Source organism: Pteropus vampyrus, unplaced genomic scaffold, assembly GCF_000151845.1.
Source record: "Pteropus vampyrus isolate Shadow unplaced genomic scaffold, Pvam_2.0 Scaffold261, whole genome shotgun sequence".
Classification (NCBI taxonomy): Eukaryota; Metazoa; Chordata; class Mammalia; order Chiroptera; family Pteropodidae; genus Pteropus; species Pteropus vampyrus.
In genome coordinates this window covers 1,594,204-1,609,998 of record NW_011889042.1, presented here as the reverse complement: position 1 = coordinate 1,609,998, position 15,795 = coordinate 1,594,204, and the positions used below count along the sequence as shown (strand labels likewise).

Sequence of the window (15,795 nt, the reverse complement as noted above, 5' to 3'; positions counted from 1 at the left end):
AAAAGGAAACAGGTATCCTTTGCCTCATATCATGATTCTTACTATCATGTTCCTATGACCTCTCTCACCCAGTAAGGACAAGCTTTGTTCAACTCGTTTCTCCAGTTCCCAGGACTTTGCTCCTGAAATGTCTGGAATTGCCCTTTCCAATAGAAACATAATGCAAACCACATATCTAAGTTTTAAAATTTTAGTAGCTACATTTTTTAAATCTAAAAAGAAACAGGTATGCCAGTTTAAATAATTTATTTAACCTAATATGTCCAAACTGTCATTTCAACAATTAATATTAATATTTTACATTCTTTTATTCATATTGTCTTCGAAATCCAATGTGTATTTTACACTTACAGCACCAGCCGCATGAGGCTAATGGCTACGTTAGTGGGCAGCATGGGTATAAAATCTTTGAACTTTTGTGTACGTACCATGTAAATAATTAAATTGAAATAGAAGAAGAGAGCCATAAAAGTAAACATCTTATTGGCTCCATCATTGGCAAAGGAGAGAAATTTAGGTAAGATGGAATTATTTGCTAGGTGACATGTAATTTAGCTTACTGTTTCTTTCTAAACTATTCTTGTAAGCTGTCAGATTTTTCATCATCAGTAAAGTCCATAATTCGAAAACCAGCAAGTCTTTTTTAGAAATGTTTCTAAGCTATTAGAAGTTCTTTTGGGGCATCATTAGTTTCCCCAACTCTCCTTTTCATCTCTTTCTGCTTCACTGGCTCCCTAGAATCTAAATGATTCGGATTTTCTATCTTTACTCTCTCCTTTGAATGCCATATCTTGTCTAACACTGACCCCACACTGTGTTCCCCAGAAACTTGAAATATTTACATTGTTTTATCTTAAATCCTTGTGCAAGCATTCTTGCTAGTGGAAATGGAATTCCACTTACTAATAAGGCTGATATTGTATCATCTGAAACATTTCAGGGTACAGGAGTAGTAAATTATTTAATTAAAAATGTAAAGACAAGTTCTTTAGCTCACATTCCTAAAATTCAGAGGAAACAATGTGATTGATACAGATTAGCAAATATCTCTTACATTAACTGATTAGTTGCCGAAAATGACAAGTTAGTTGGCAAAGCCATATTTAGTAGGTAGGTAAACAACAAAGAGTTGACTGCCAAACCCTGGGCTCATGGGGGAGAGAATACTGAAATAGGAACATATGGAACACGTTTTTAAAAATTCTAGAGAAGAATTCAAGTGTGATAAACATGGTGGTCAGAAGAATCAGTGGTATGTACATTTCAGAGTAGATTCTGCAGAGCCAGTGAGGAGATATTTCAGACAAATTTAACGCCTAGATTAGAGCTCCCAGTTCGTTGTTCTTTCCCATATACCACCACATCTTTCTTGTAAAAAAGTTGAATGTGGATATGGGCAAGATAATAAGCAATAATTAGGAAATTAGAATTGCAGCACCAGACATCGTAAGCGTATTCATTTAAGACTGTATGGTATTGATCTCTATATCTTTAATATTTTGTTCAGTGCCTGGCACTGAATAGATAGATATTGGTTGAATTAATGAATTGACTGAGAACAGTGAACTGTGGCACACTTACTGAGTTCTAAGTGACAGGTTAAGTAAAGGAAAAAGATGTTGCAGATTGGATAGTATCGGGTGGGGAGAACCCAAAGCTAGAAGCAAGAGGAAGTGATGGGAAGAAACAGGTTTTAGAGTTTAGAGTTCTTGAGGAAAACACAAATCGGGGAGAGTGAAAAGGATTGAAAATAAAAAGTCTGAATTACACTGTACTCACTAGCTATAGGAGTGCATCCTGGCTCCGTGGGATAATGTCTGAGTGAAAATAGTACTCCAGTTACCCAGTAATCTAAGAAATGACATGTTCAAAGTTTCCGGATCTGTATGCCTAGGAAGTTACGATTCTAATGTTGTCCTGGCTGATTAGCCATTTTGTGCACACAAATCAAAGTACATTTCTAATGCCACCCTTTATCTTGAAGTTTGGAATCAGCTTCTTTGTGTTAATTTTCAAGTTAAAATTCCAACTCTAACAGCAAAAATTTTATATTATTCCAAATAGACAAGAACAGATTTTCCATGTAAACGTTTAAAACAACTTTGTAAATATTTAGGTGTTCACACATATCAAATAATATGGGAGATACCATGATCACGAAGGTGGTTTTCCCAGGGCGAGGCTTATCCATTGCACTCAAATAATATAGTTGTGGATCATAAAAAGGGTCAACTCACATCAGTGAATGGACCCAGAGCTCTGTCTAATTGGGTTTACTTTCAATATTCACCTGCCATTGATTCCATGAGTTGCCAAATTAGAAATAGACTTGTCCCTAAGGTACTTCATGGTACCTTGCTCAAATATAAAATGATTTCAAACTTATGACTTTGTTGAAGCTTAACTTTTTAGCAAGTTTCTTCATAATCAGCTTAACCCCTGGGGAGGTCATTCAGTTACAGATCTTCAATAATGCTGGTTTAGTTTGGTGGCTGTAGTCTTTGGATCTCTTCAATGCTAAACAATTACTTTTAACTTTATTTTATAAAAATTATGATCTAATTATTTTTCAAGTAGACTTGGGTTAACAAAATGCAGCAGTGGGGTGTGCCTTTTAGCAGCTGAACAGACCACTTTTTACATTCTTTAGAAATAAGATATGGTTCAGTATTTTAAATCATAGCAACAGTTGATAAGAAAAACAGCAAAAAAGGTAATCATTTCCATATGGAAAGAAAAGGAAGAACCAGTGAAGCTGTGAACTGTCTTTGTTCCAAATAAAAATAAGTCACCACTGGTAGATTTGGCAGAAAGGGCAAGCAAATGTTCCTATTTGTTTTCCATTTTACGTTTGTTAATACATTGCATGTGATGTCTTTAACTGAAATACACCACTCCCCTCAAATTCAGCTGCCAATTTCCAAGTGTGTTTTGTCCTTCTGAGTGAAACCTGAGTGTACCAATTTCATCAAGCACAGTATTTCCTTCGTGATAATTTTCTCAACTTAGTGAAATATTGGTGAAAGCTCTTAACGCCTTTTACTGAAAATCATATAACCTTCTTTCACATCAGCTAAATACCTATAAGTAATTTTAAAGCACTAAAATCAGTTTCTGCCTTCGTATTCTAAGGTCTAAGAGAAAACTGACCCAATTTTCTTATGCCCAAAAAGTTGAAGAAAAGCAAACGAAGTAACATTTACTTATTTTCTTTAGTATTTAAACATGATGTACATTTATTAACAAAATCCTGAAATTTATATTTAAGTAGTTGCTTAAAGTGGAAAATCTTACCTGTTATAGAATGAATATTCAAGAGAGGTTCACACTATAGAGTTTAACAACAGCTCCCTCTTGTGGTTCAAAGCATTCATTTCAGAGATGAATACATTTATATACAGAATTGCAATTTCTTAGCTTAAAATTGTGCTGCGAAAGTTTAGCTCATATTTAGTGAATCCTTTTTGGAATAGAGAAGGAAGAGTTAGGAATTTAGGGACAAAACAGAATATTCCCTTTTTGGGATAGTTCCAGAGTTCTAACATCTCAGCAAAGTATTTCCAAAGTTCTTATAGAAGCACCAATTTTTTTCTTACAAATGAGAATACCAAGTAGATGTTTTCATTGAAAACATGCTATTTTCTCCATTTAAAAGGTTTTCCTCCTGTTCTGTGGGCATAGTATACAGAAGGAATCAGCATGTTACTTTGTCGTTTGAAACCTTATAGGGAAAGCAATATGGAAAATATTTTAGTCCAAAAATGATGTAAGGTACTTTTCCCCCTTTGTTCAAAATCGGAGGTTGCAGTAACTGGCAATAACCTGTTCTAACAATGTGAAACTGTCCAAAAAGTCCTCTTCTTCAATTCCAAATTTTGTGTACTGATGAATGTAGGCTCTGGTAAAAGAAACAAAATGTAAAATAAAAAAATCTCAGGCAAATGAATAATTCATAAAAATCATACAATAAATATGCCTTCCCCAGCTCATGAACATTTTAAGATGAGAGAATTTCTTAAGTTTTATACTTGCTTCAAAGATTAGCAAACTTTCAAAGTTTATGCAGGCTGCCTGTCTTTTTAGCACCCAAGAGAATGACAAAAAGCAGCACATAGGAAAAAGAAGCAGGTTCAGATTTGGTTGTCCACCTAGCACATAATCAACACCCTAAAGGAGGTGATGGGGTTTAATATAAACCCTGAAAAGTGCCTGAGAAGTTTTATGTAAAGCTTGAAACTGTAGAAACACATTAATCCAGTACTAGGAATAAGGTGAAGCCTTCCAAGTGTTTTTCAGACAACACTTAATTTGCAGTTATGCCAGGTTTTCTTGATACCTCTAGCCCTGCAAAATGTTCTGAGGCAGGAGACTCGCGTTAAAATGCATAGCAGGGCAGACATGAATTAAGTTGATGTAATAATGGCTACTATCATTTAATGAGTGGAAAGAGAATGTATACCAGAAAAGGGCAGAGTTCGCGGTCCTGAGGAGTAGGGGTCTTAGACTGGCCATGTGCAGGATGGGGGGCCATTAGGAATCCTACCTAATCCAAGTAGAGGCATTGTCCAATCATTTGAGGAATTTTGCTTCGACATTAATTAATTGTGGCAGAGGTCAGGAAACCTGATAATACATTTCTTTGTATCAAGTGGAGTTGAACGTGTAGGATTTCTTACTGAGCAAGATTAGGATCTCTTCCATTCTTCTAAGGATCTTGTTTTGGAAAACTATCTTATTGTCCTTGCCTTGTAATGAAATTTCTACTATAATATCATTTCATTTAGAAATTACTCATTTAGTCAACAATCATAATATCAAAAAATTATTAAGCATTAACTAGTCAGGTACCGTACTAGGTATTTTTACATGATTATCTCATTTAATCCTCACTACAGATCCTCTCAGTTTGGACGCATTGTACCAATCAGGAAATGAAGCCTGAAGTAACATGACTACAGTTTCACACCTACAAAGTGGGGGCCATGCTTATTCCATGCTATAGACTGAATGTCTATATTCCCCCCAAATTCACATGTTGGAATCCTAACCCCCAAGGTGCTGGTATTATAGATGAGGCCTTTAGGCGGTGATTAGGTCATGAGGGTGGAGCTCTTGTGAATGGGATTCGTGCCCATGTAAAAGAGGACCATGAAAGCTCTTTTGCCTTTTCTGCCATTTGAGGACACAGGGAAAAGACACCACCCATGAACCAGTAAGTGGGTCTTCTCCAGACATCAAAACATCTGGCAAATTAAGTGTTGTCTGAAAAACACTTGCTCAGCAACTTAATCTTAGACTTCCCAATCTCCAGAAATGTGAGAAGTAAATTTCTGTTCTTTATAAGCTACCTACCCAGTCTCTGCTATTTTTGTTATAGCATCCCAAATAGACCAAAGACACTCCAAATTCTGCTTTGTGTTTTAACATTGTATTATCTAAGGTTAGAAAGATTTATAGATTTATCTTTTACTTACTTTGAAGCAAACATATTCCATGCTTTGCCCACAATCATATCAAGTGGTTTTACTAAGAACTGGCTATTGCTGACCAACGCTGCAGACTTTTCATATTTGCTAAAGGCTCGCTGGGTTTTCCACACACTGAAAGCATTGTCAGGCTCTAACCAGGAAGTATAGAGAGCTGGATCTTTAAATCCCCCTAGAGTAAAATAACATAAGCCATTGTTTACAGAATAAATCATTAATTTTGGAAACAAATTAATAAAGGAATATTTTCTTATCCATTTCACCAAAAATCTCCTTTTATTTTGCTTTTTTAAAACTAGCTTTATATTGCTTTTGGATAAATGATTCATATTCATCATTAAATAAAAGGAATAATTCACATTTAGAAAATTTTATTACAAAGAAAATTTAAGTCAGCTGAACAGATGAAATGCCACTGTGCAGAAATAATGACCATGAATAGTTTGCTGACTCTCTTGTGTAATTTTACATACATGCTCTTCTGTAGTCTGCATTTTTCATTTACCAGTATGTTGTGAACTACTTTTCTATTATAATAATATCACTCATATTTAAAGGCTCCTTACACGAATATGCCATAATTTATTTAACACATTTCCTACTGTTTGGACATTTAGGTTATTTCCACATATTTGTTAGTGTGAAAGATATTGCAATGACTGTCAATGTAAGAACACTTCTATGCACCTGTGTCGTTTGCTGTGGGTAAGTTTTTAGAAGTTAGATTATATATCCTTTTATTCTCTTATTTTAAAATCTACAATGAAGACTATGAAGAAAGTACACCATCTGATTGACTTAAAGTGACCTCTTTTTAATTGTTACTAGTTTTCTTTTATCTAAGGGGTATTACCAGAACTAGATTGTTTGGTTTTCTTTATAGCCAATTTGATACTGCTGAAATCACCAAATAAGGATAATAAAAACCTAGAGACTTGTCAAGAGTATTGCTCTTTCAACTTTGTGAAAATGTTGTAACAAAATACTTGGCAAAGATAACATTAGTTGTCTCACAATACCTGTTCTCTAGTAAACAAATTCCAAAATTTTAACTGTGCTCATGGTCACCATTGCAGCTAAGTGTAGCACATAATGATTCAGTTCCAGTCAAAGGGATATAAATACAAGTGTGGTGTGTGACCCTAGGAGAAGGAGGTATGCCTTCTTTGCTTATTCTTGTGTGATTTGATGGCTGAAACTCAAACACATGTCTTAGACTAAAAGGAGGAAGCCACAAGGTAAGGACAACAGAGCAACCATATTCAGGAAGAAAGAATTAAACTTGTGTCTTGTTTAAACCACTTCTATTTTGGTGTTCAGTCACATACTAACTGATAAAATGGTTACATTTTGCTACTAAAACATACAGTTATTATTTCCCTTTCTCTAAAAATAAATTCGGGGACTTTTTTCTCCTTTTTTATCATGTGTACCATGGATATGTGCCAAATGTACATCTTAATTTTCACCTTAACTTCTGCTCACCCAGATCCGCAGTGTGCACACTTTTCCCACGAAGGATAACTAAGTTAGCAATGGAAGTGTTAAAATGGAGCTCCTTACTGAGAGTAGGAAGTCCTGATACAGGAGGCCGTACATGCCAATTGATACCTACCAAAAGAAAAAAAGCAAGAGACTTTATCAATGGCTTTGAACAAGATAAACGTGTATAATGGTATGTGCATTTTATATGTATTTTTATTTGATAACTAAAAGGTTTTCTTTTTTTTTGTCTGATGAAAGTTTAAAAAAATCCTTATCCAGTAGACCTAAAGTAATCCAAACTACTCAGTCCTGAGAAAGGCATGAAATATTCTTCATTGACTATTAAAGGATAGGGGTAGATGCATGGAATTCAACTCAGCAATAAAAAGAAAGTAACTCCTGATACACATAACAACATGGATAAATCTCAAAAGCATTATGCTGAGTGAAACAAGCCTGACTCAAAAGATTACATATTGTATGATTCCATTTATAGAACTGGAAAAGGCAAAACCATAGGAATAAAATTCAGATCAGTAGTTGCTAGGGACTAGGGGTAGAGAGAAGAGACTGCCTACTAAGGGTATGAAGGAACTTTCTGAGATGATGGAAATACTCTATCTCAATTGTGGTAGTGGTTACACACTGTATGTTTGTCAGAATTGACAGGACTATACGCCTAAAATGGGTGAACTTTATATACCATTATGAACAAACTAACAAAAAACATAGAAAAATGTTAAGGAATGTAGAAACATAAAACCAAAATAGGATTGCAAATTGACTAGTCATGTAGAAATATCAAGAAAATATTCTTAAATTATACATAGGATAGGGATAAAATTCAGTGTGCAGATGGATTTTCAGCAAAAATGGAAATACAACAAATCAAAAATTTTGGTATGCTGAACTCAATAAGACAAGGCTAATTTAAAAATTGGAGAGGTATTTGAATAAAAATTTCGCCAATGAAGATTAACAGATGACTAATAAGCACATGAAAAAATTCTCAACAATACTGTCATTAGGAAAATACAAATTGAAACCACAAGGAGACACTACTGTACATCTATTAGAATGGCTACACTCAAAAAGACTCACAATATCAGATGTTGGCAAGGATGTGGAAAAACCGAAACCCTCTTAAACTGCTTGTGGGAATGTAAAATGGTGCAGCCACTATGGAAAAGAGTTTAGCAGTTATTTAAAAGGTTAAACATAGACTTATCCTTCAACCTAGCAATGAGTCTCCTAGGTATATATGCAAGAGACGGAAAACATATGTCCACACAAAGACTTATATGTGAATGTTCTTAGTGGCATTATTCATAATAGTCACAAAGTGAAAACAATCTTAATGTCCATCAACTGTTGGACATATAAACAAAGTGTGGCATATCCATTCGATGGAATACTATTCAACAGTACAAAGGACTGAACTAGTGACATATGCTACAACATGGATAAACCTTAAAAATGCTATGTTAAATGAAAGAAGTCAGACACAAAAGACTATATAGTATATAATTCCACTTATATGAAATGTCCAAAATAGGCAAATCTAAAGAGACAAAAAGCACATCAGTGGTTGGTTGGGGCTAGGAATAAAAAAGGAAATTGAATGTAAATGGATATAGGAACTTTTTTGGAGTGGCAGAAATGTTCTAAAACTGGATTGTGATAATAGTTGCACAACTATAAATTTACTAAAAAAATCCTTGAACTGTACTCATAATAGGTGAAGTATATGATATATAAATTATACTTCAATAAAACCATTAAAAATGACCTGCAAAAAAACATATCACGTGCTGTCAAAGCTCTATTTGTTAGATAATTCTTCACTCTATATTACTAAAAAATAAAGGTAATCAACTCTAAAAGTTTCAAAAAGAAAAAAAAAAAGAAGCCAATCCAAAGTTGGGCCCTTGAAAAACTGATGTTCAAAAAATAAAAAAGAAAAATTAAGTAAATAAAATTTAAAATGGGAGAGGAAATAACAAAGAAGGCATTATCGAAAATAAAAAGAGTAGGAGGGAGGGGGGAGGAGTGAGGTGGATGGGGTAGAAGGGGTCAAATATGTGGTAACATTAAAGAACTAAAAATAAATTAATTAAAAATAAATCCCAGATGGGTAAAAATTTAAATATTAAACATAAAACGATAAAAAATACTGAGAAACAATAGAGAATATTTTTATATCTTTGGAGTAGGCAAGGCTCAGAATCTATAAAGGAAGATTTATAGCTTTGCTTGCATAAAAATGTAAAACTTCCATATGGTGAAAAACATCATACAAAAGACAAAAATGATGGACAGAAATGTTTGTAATTCATGTAACAAAAATGGGGTATAAATCCATAATATTACATTTCCTTCCAAGATACCATTGATTATAAGAAAAAATATTATCAATTAAATTATTCACTTATATTATTAAATTTTATACTTATTTAAAGAGTTCTTTTAGAGTAAATTAGGTTTAGATTTTAAATATATATACTTATATATAACTATATATAACTAAATCAATTAGTTAAGGTTTTCCTAAAATGCCTTCACATTCAATGACTATTACTTTTTGACACAGCATTAATCATGCCTGTATTCTCACACATTATCCTCTGTGCCTCCAGAACATCAGCAATTCAGTATTCTTCAAGGGAATCCATGAAAACACTGTTATTAGCTCTTAAATTGGCTTTGCAATCATGTAGAGCCCATTCACCTTTGACTCCTGCTTAAGAAATGTTGCTAAACTTGTCTGTTTATCATGATGACTGCCTCATCTCTACCCTAGCAGAAAACGAAAGGTTTATTTTCTTGAGAAGATATGACTGAGGGTCTCTGGTCTGGAGAACACCAGGCAGAGGTAAGGGTAGGGTACACACTGAAACCAGAGAGATCAAGTGAAAACCAGGAAAAACATGACCACTGGGGCTTTGTCTAAACCCTCTGAGCAGAATATCCACCAGGCAGAGGGAAGGGTAGGGTACACACTGAAACCAGAGAGATCGAGTGAAAACCAGGAAAAACATGATCACTGGGGCTTTGTCTAAACCCTCCAAGCAGAATATCCAACATTGGAGACAGGCAAAGAGAATACCAGGATGACAAATGTACATTGGCTATAGAGAGTGAGAAATCCACACTGAAGCAAGTCAGAAGACTCTAGGAGAGATTTCTTAAAGAAGATGAAACTGATAGAATACTTCAATATATCGAGAAAAAATTTAGACAAGTAGAAAAATAATTAGGGTTGAATAATTGACAGTACGTAGAAAAACTAAGCAAACAAGAAAACAAGGCAACTATTAACTCCGAAGAAAATTTAAAAAATTATACCGGAAAAGAAAAGTAATCACAGGATACTACAGGGCTCAGCTGTGACTAGCATTTATTTGGTCTTGATCGTGTAAAGCTGGATATTGCTTTAACCCAGTGATGACACTACTATATTAGACTGATGACAAGACAGAAGGGTGTCTTGTCTGTAGGCCTTAGGGGCCAGTGTTGGGGGAAAAAGATCTAAATCCTAACTCTACAGTGGGAAGTAAATAGGTAATACCTAAATAACTGAAAAAGCAATGAACAGTAACGAATAGTTGAAAACAGTCAAAGAACCAGCAAAAGAATTTTGAAAAATGGTTGCCTCTGGAAAGGAGAAAATAGAGGAAGGTTATGGACTAATAGTTTTAACAACCAGCTTTGTAGAACTGACTTTTTAATCTATGTGCATATAATAAATTAGAGTACATATATAGTAAGTAGAAAACTGTAGCTATTAAAGTGAATAAGGCATGTCTAAATGTGCTGAATTGGAGGCCACAAAATATTATGTTGAAAAAAAGTTATGGAAAAAAAATACATACATGATGCCAGTTTCATTTTTAAAATGTCTTTTTATAGAGAGCTTTAGAACTGACTCTATTCTTACATGCATGAATTAATCCAAACTAGAAAAACAAATCTACTAATAAAATTTAAAAAAATATTTTAAATAAAACATAAAAATAAATAAACAAGTATATTATAATTGTTTGATTCAGAGGGGCAAGCGAAAAGCCCTGAAAAATTATTCCCAGGCCTTACATTTTAATCAAGAAACTGCCAGCACATGCCCTGATGAATTGTTAGGGACCAACGACTCCTGCATGCTTTTCGTTTACCCATTTTTTTAAAAGGAGTGTCTACCAGTTACCCTATGCCTGTTCTACCAGGATCTGTTGGGGCCAGCTGGGAGGAACTGTACTCAAAGAGCTGTACTCAAGAACTCTCACCTGAGAAGTATAAATCCACACCCAGACTTGCTTCTAGATGACAGGATCCTGCACTTTAGGCTAATGTGCTAATGGGACATAGCTTTTGGGGTCCTTGGGAGGAGTTAAATATATTCTGCATATGGGAGGACATGACTCATCAGGCAACAGAGGACAGAGAATGGTAGCTGGCCTCCAAGATGAACCTCAATGATCCTTGCCTCCTGGTATTCAGGCCCTTGTGTGGTCTCCTCCCACATGGGATAGGGCTAACCTTAAAAATAAAAAGGATGGTGCAGAAATGATGGTGTGTGACCTCCATAGCTAGGTCATCAAAGGCAATGTAATTTCTGCCTGGTTCTCTCTTAGATCACTCATTCTTCCTGTTGCTAGGACCTAGGGAAACAAGTCAGTCGCTGATGGCAATATGAATGCGGTCAATCTTCATATAGAGGAGTCTGAAAACATCTGATGAGATTTAAAACTACATTCTTCAACCTGATGAGTGATGTGTGTGTGTGTGTGTGTGTGTGTGTGTGTGTGTGTGTGTGTGTGTGTATTCATTCATATATATTCACATGCATATATACAAACATTTATATGTTCAAAGCTCCATTTAGAACTGTGAAAAAATATTAATATCTTAAAGTTCTGCATGGGAGCCCAGGGCAGCACGCCTCACACTACCCTGAGGAATACTGTGATCCTTGAGATGTTAACAGGTATTGCCAGGAAAAAAGAGACATACTGTAACCAAAAATTTCAGGAAGCATTTAAGATATGAACTATCTCCAAACCTCAGGCACTACAATCTAAAATTGTAAAAATAAGATATTACAAATAAATGTAGAGGAAATCCACTTCCACAGTATTGAAACCTAAGTTAGTGTAATTTGTGGTAAAATACATGCTGCAAAAATAATATGAAGTAGTCATTTCCAGTTAAACATGACAGACTGAATATATCAGTTTACTGCCACTCTCTCCTCAAAGCTCACTAACAAGGTAATACAGAGATTGTAAAAAAGACATAAGCAAGAAAAAAGGGAATGGGAGAGGAGAGGAGATAATGGCAACAAAATTTTAGAAGCTGGAAAGCAAATGAACCAGTGGTTAGCAACTTAGCAACCAGGGAAAGCTGAAACTTCTGTCCACAGTGGAGGACCTGGAAGCAGGCCAGGCACTTCTAAAAAAATGAAGAAACAAGAGGATTAGCTAAAAACCTGAGAAGCAGTGAGAGCCACAGACCCTTCCCATTCCCTGCAGCAGGAGGAGCGCACCCCTCCATTCTGAAAGGTTTGTGCTCAGGAAAGGCTAAACTCGGCAACACTACGTGCTGGGCCACTGTTCCAGGCTCTGAAGAGATAGCATTAAACAAAATAGATAAAAACCCCTGTCTTTGTAAAGCGTACATTCTACCGAGATAAAACTTCCACACTAAGGAATCCCAGAATGCTAGAAACAAAAGAAAAACCCTAAAAGCTTCACGAGAGAACAAAACAGGATTAGGAATCAGACTGACACAGGACTTCTCAACAGTAACACTGGAAGCTGGAAGATAATAGAGCAATGCTTTCAAAATGCTAAGTAAAAATAATTCCCAACTTCAAATTCTGTACCTGGCCAAACTATCAATGTGCTGTAAGGGCAGAATAATTACATTTGCAGCCTTAAAATTTTTACCTTCCTTGTACTCTTAGGAAGCTCATGGAGGATATGGTATAGAAATATCGGGGAATAAACCAGGAGAGAGAAAGATATCAAACCTAGGAAACGAGATAGAATACAGAATTAGGCAGAAATGCCAGTGCTGGTTGCTTATCAAGCCAGGAGAGCAACCAGTGCAGACTGAACAGGAGGATGAAGGTCTCCTAAAGGGACATCGCCAAGCAGATAATGAAACTATTAGATTACTTGATGGGCTTGAACATGTTAAGGGATTCATTTTTATGGAAAAGTTTAGGGATAGATTATTGACAGGTACATAGAATATTGACCAAATAAATATAATTTAACTCTAGGAGGAAAAAATAAACTGTACCTGAAATAAAATATAATCTGTGTATATAGTACCTGGCTCAACTGTGAATAATATTTATATAGCTTAAGTAATTCAAACACCGAAAAGCGATCTAACCCCAAAGTGTGTGTGTGTGTAGAGGAGGTATAAGAAGATTCAACCCTCAGTTTTCACATTTAGAAGGGAACCGATAATTTCTAAACCTGGAAAATAAAACAAATAATAGCATAAGTAAGATATTTAGAAATAGAGAGGCGAATACCAGAAGAAACAGCTAAAAACGTTGAAAGCGGGGCATCGGTTGGGCAGTGGAGAAGTGTAGGACAGACTGCTGTTTTCCTCATTACAAATTCATGCAGGACTTTTCTAAAAAATAGAGATATAATACACATACAACGAAATGTATGTAAACATAAAATCTATAAATATTTTATGTTTATAAATAAATACAAATCTGTAAAAATTAAAACAGATTTAAGCATGTACTTAGATGAATTCTGACTTGATTTTTTAAAACTATGTTCATCTATTACTTTGATCAAAATAAAATAAAAACAAATGTCACACTCATCAAATTTTTTTGGGAAATGACATTGTGAAAATGTGACTGAGAAGGCCTGTGATATACTGGTTAGTTTTTGCACGAACCTCCCTGGGCAGAAGAAGGGACCATTATTTCAACTGGCCCAAGCCAGTTTATACTGAGAACTCTAGTTAAGGCATTTTTCCCAGCTTGTGGGCTACGTATTTTTAAAATACCCTTTACCTTCTTCCATTTTCGCATTTGAAATGAGCATCTGTCTCAAATGCTTGAGGAGGCCAGCCCAAGTAAATGTGCTGTACGCCAGTGAGTTCTCAGACATTTGAGGAATGTTACGAACACCCAGCATCTTGAATTCAGGATGGGGAACTAAATTCTCCATTAAGTCTCCTGTAAAGAAAAAAAAACCTGAACTAAATATTTTAATTCCACACTGTTTCTGTTGGCCTGTACACAACCATGATATGATGGTCTTTGGGTGTTTTCTCCTCTAAGTCTAGAATTGCTTAAATTTTAAAATGTAAATAAAATTTCAGAGACAATGTCTATTACAGACTACGTATTTGCTTAATTTTTGGCACCTATTTTAGCATGAGTGAGAATCCACACTTTGCCAAAAAGGAAACAAGAATTTACAAGCCAAGTAACCAGAACTATGAATATTTAGCTAAACCCCAGGAAAACAAAGTAAGCATGAGAGTTAATATGTTTTTGTTGTCATTCTGTGTTCACTAAATATTCCTTTAGAAAATTTCCTAGATCTCACATTTATTTTATCTAGTTAAATGATAATCAGAACCTATTTACATCAAACTGTACTAGAGAAGAAGACAGGATTAGTAATTCTTGAAGGCAGGAATATGTCTGTCTTTAGAAATCTGTATTTGTAATGAAACAAAATTAAGGAGAAAGGCTAATTTATTTTGCATTCAGAGCTGTTTTATATATTTAAAGAAAATACATAGAGAGGAAAAAACATATTACCATAACATGAAAGATAAATTTAACGATAACATTGAGTGCAAACTCATATACTATGGCCTAATGAAAAGAACCAATTTTGATATAACATCTATGAATTGCTGTGCCAATGATCTTACAGCTAGTGGAGTTTCCTCTAAGCATAAGAATCCTTTTCTGTAAAATACCTAGAGCTGATTTTATTGCATAACACTAACAAACAAACAAAAGTCAGCAAATGGTGTTTAAAGCCATGGAACTAGGTCAGTCATCTGAGAAGAGGGCCCAAAACTAACATTTTGAGTTTGGGAAAAGGAGGAGGAGCTGAAAAAGGAGGAAAAGAGGGGAACAAAAAAAGTAGTCTTGGAGATAGGAGGAAAATCAGGAGAGGGGGTGTCACCAAAGACAAAGAGGAAACTTGGAAGACAAGAGGTAAGCCATGTCACATTCTACTGAGAGGTTGATGGAAATGAGGGCAGTAAAGTATCCACTGAATTTGGCAATGTGGACATGCCTGTGACTTTAAAAAGCAATTTCAGAAACGTGATGGGGAAAAACTAGATCAGTATGGGCTGAGGAGCAAATAGATGGTGAGGAAATGAGGACAGCTAGGATAGACAGCCCTTTGAGGATGGTTATTCTAAATAATAGACAAACAGTACAATCAATAGAGGTGATGTCAAGACAGCATTTTTCCAGCGTGAGAGATGTCAAAAAGTAGTTGTAAGGGGAGTAAGCCATGAAAGAGGCATAAATTAATGATGTGGGAGGATGAGAGATGAGTGAGGAATTAAGTCCCTGAGAAGGGATAAGTTATGGGTCCCAGAACCCATGTGAGAAGTTGGCTTTTAATAGGAGCAGGACTTCTCCCACTGTGAAACAAGGTGAAATGCAAATGTGGGCCTAGGGCAGTAAAATTTGTAGAGATGGTGGTAGGAGTCAAGGGAGCTCCCATCTAATTAACCACCTCTATTTTCTTAGTACAGTTCAGTGAGATAAAGCCATCACAACCTCTCCAGGGAATGACTGCACCAGTCTCCAGAT

At 35.3% G+C, this 15,795-nt stretch overlaps 1 protein-coding gene across 4 annotated transcripts in view; it reads right to left on the bottom strand.

The window, feature by feature from the left end:
• Positions 1 to 1,962: 1,962 nt before the first annotated feature.
• Positions 1,963 to 15,795, bottom strand: part of TUBD1 (tubulin delta 1) — a 21,527-nt gene continuing 7,694 nt past the window's right edge. For 2 of the 4 annotated variants that reach the window (XM_011375047.2, XM_011375045.2), the window contains exons 6-9: positions 14,017 to 14,181; positions 6,972 to 7,097; positions 5,475 to 5,658; positions 3,712 to 3,898 (exon numbers count right to left, since the gene is read on the bottom strand). In XM_011375047.2, the coding sequence (XP_011373349.1) occupies positions 3,790 to 3,898; positions 5,475 to 5,658; positions 6,972 to 7,097; positions 14,017 to 14,181 (584 nt within the window). In that variant the 3' untranslated portion in view covers positions 3,712 to 3,789. Of the gene's footprint in view, positions 3,899 to 5,474; positions 5,659 to 6,971; positions 7,098 to 14,016; positions 14,182 to 15,795 lie in introns of all 4 variants that reach the window. The other 2 variants (XM_011375044.2, XM_011375048.2) reach the window with 2 other exon arrangements.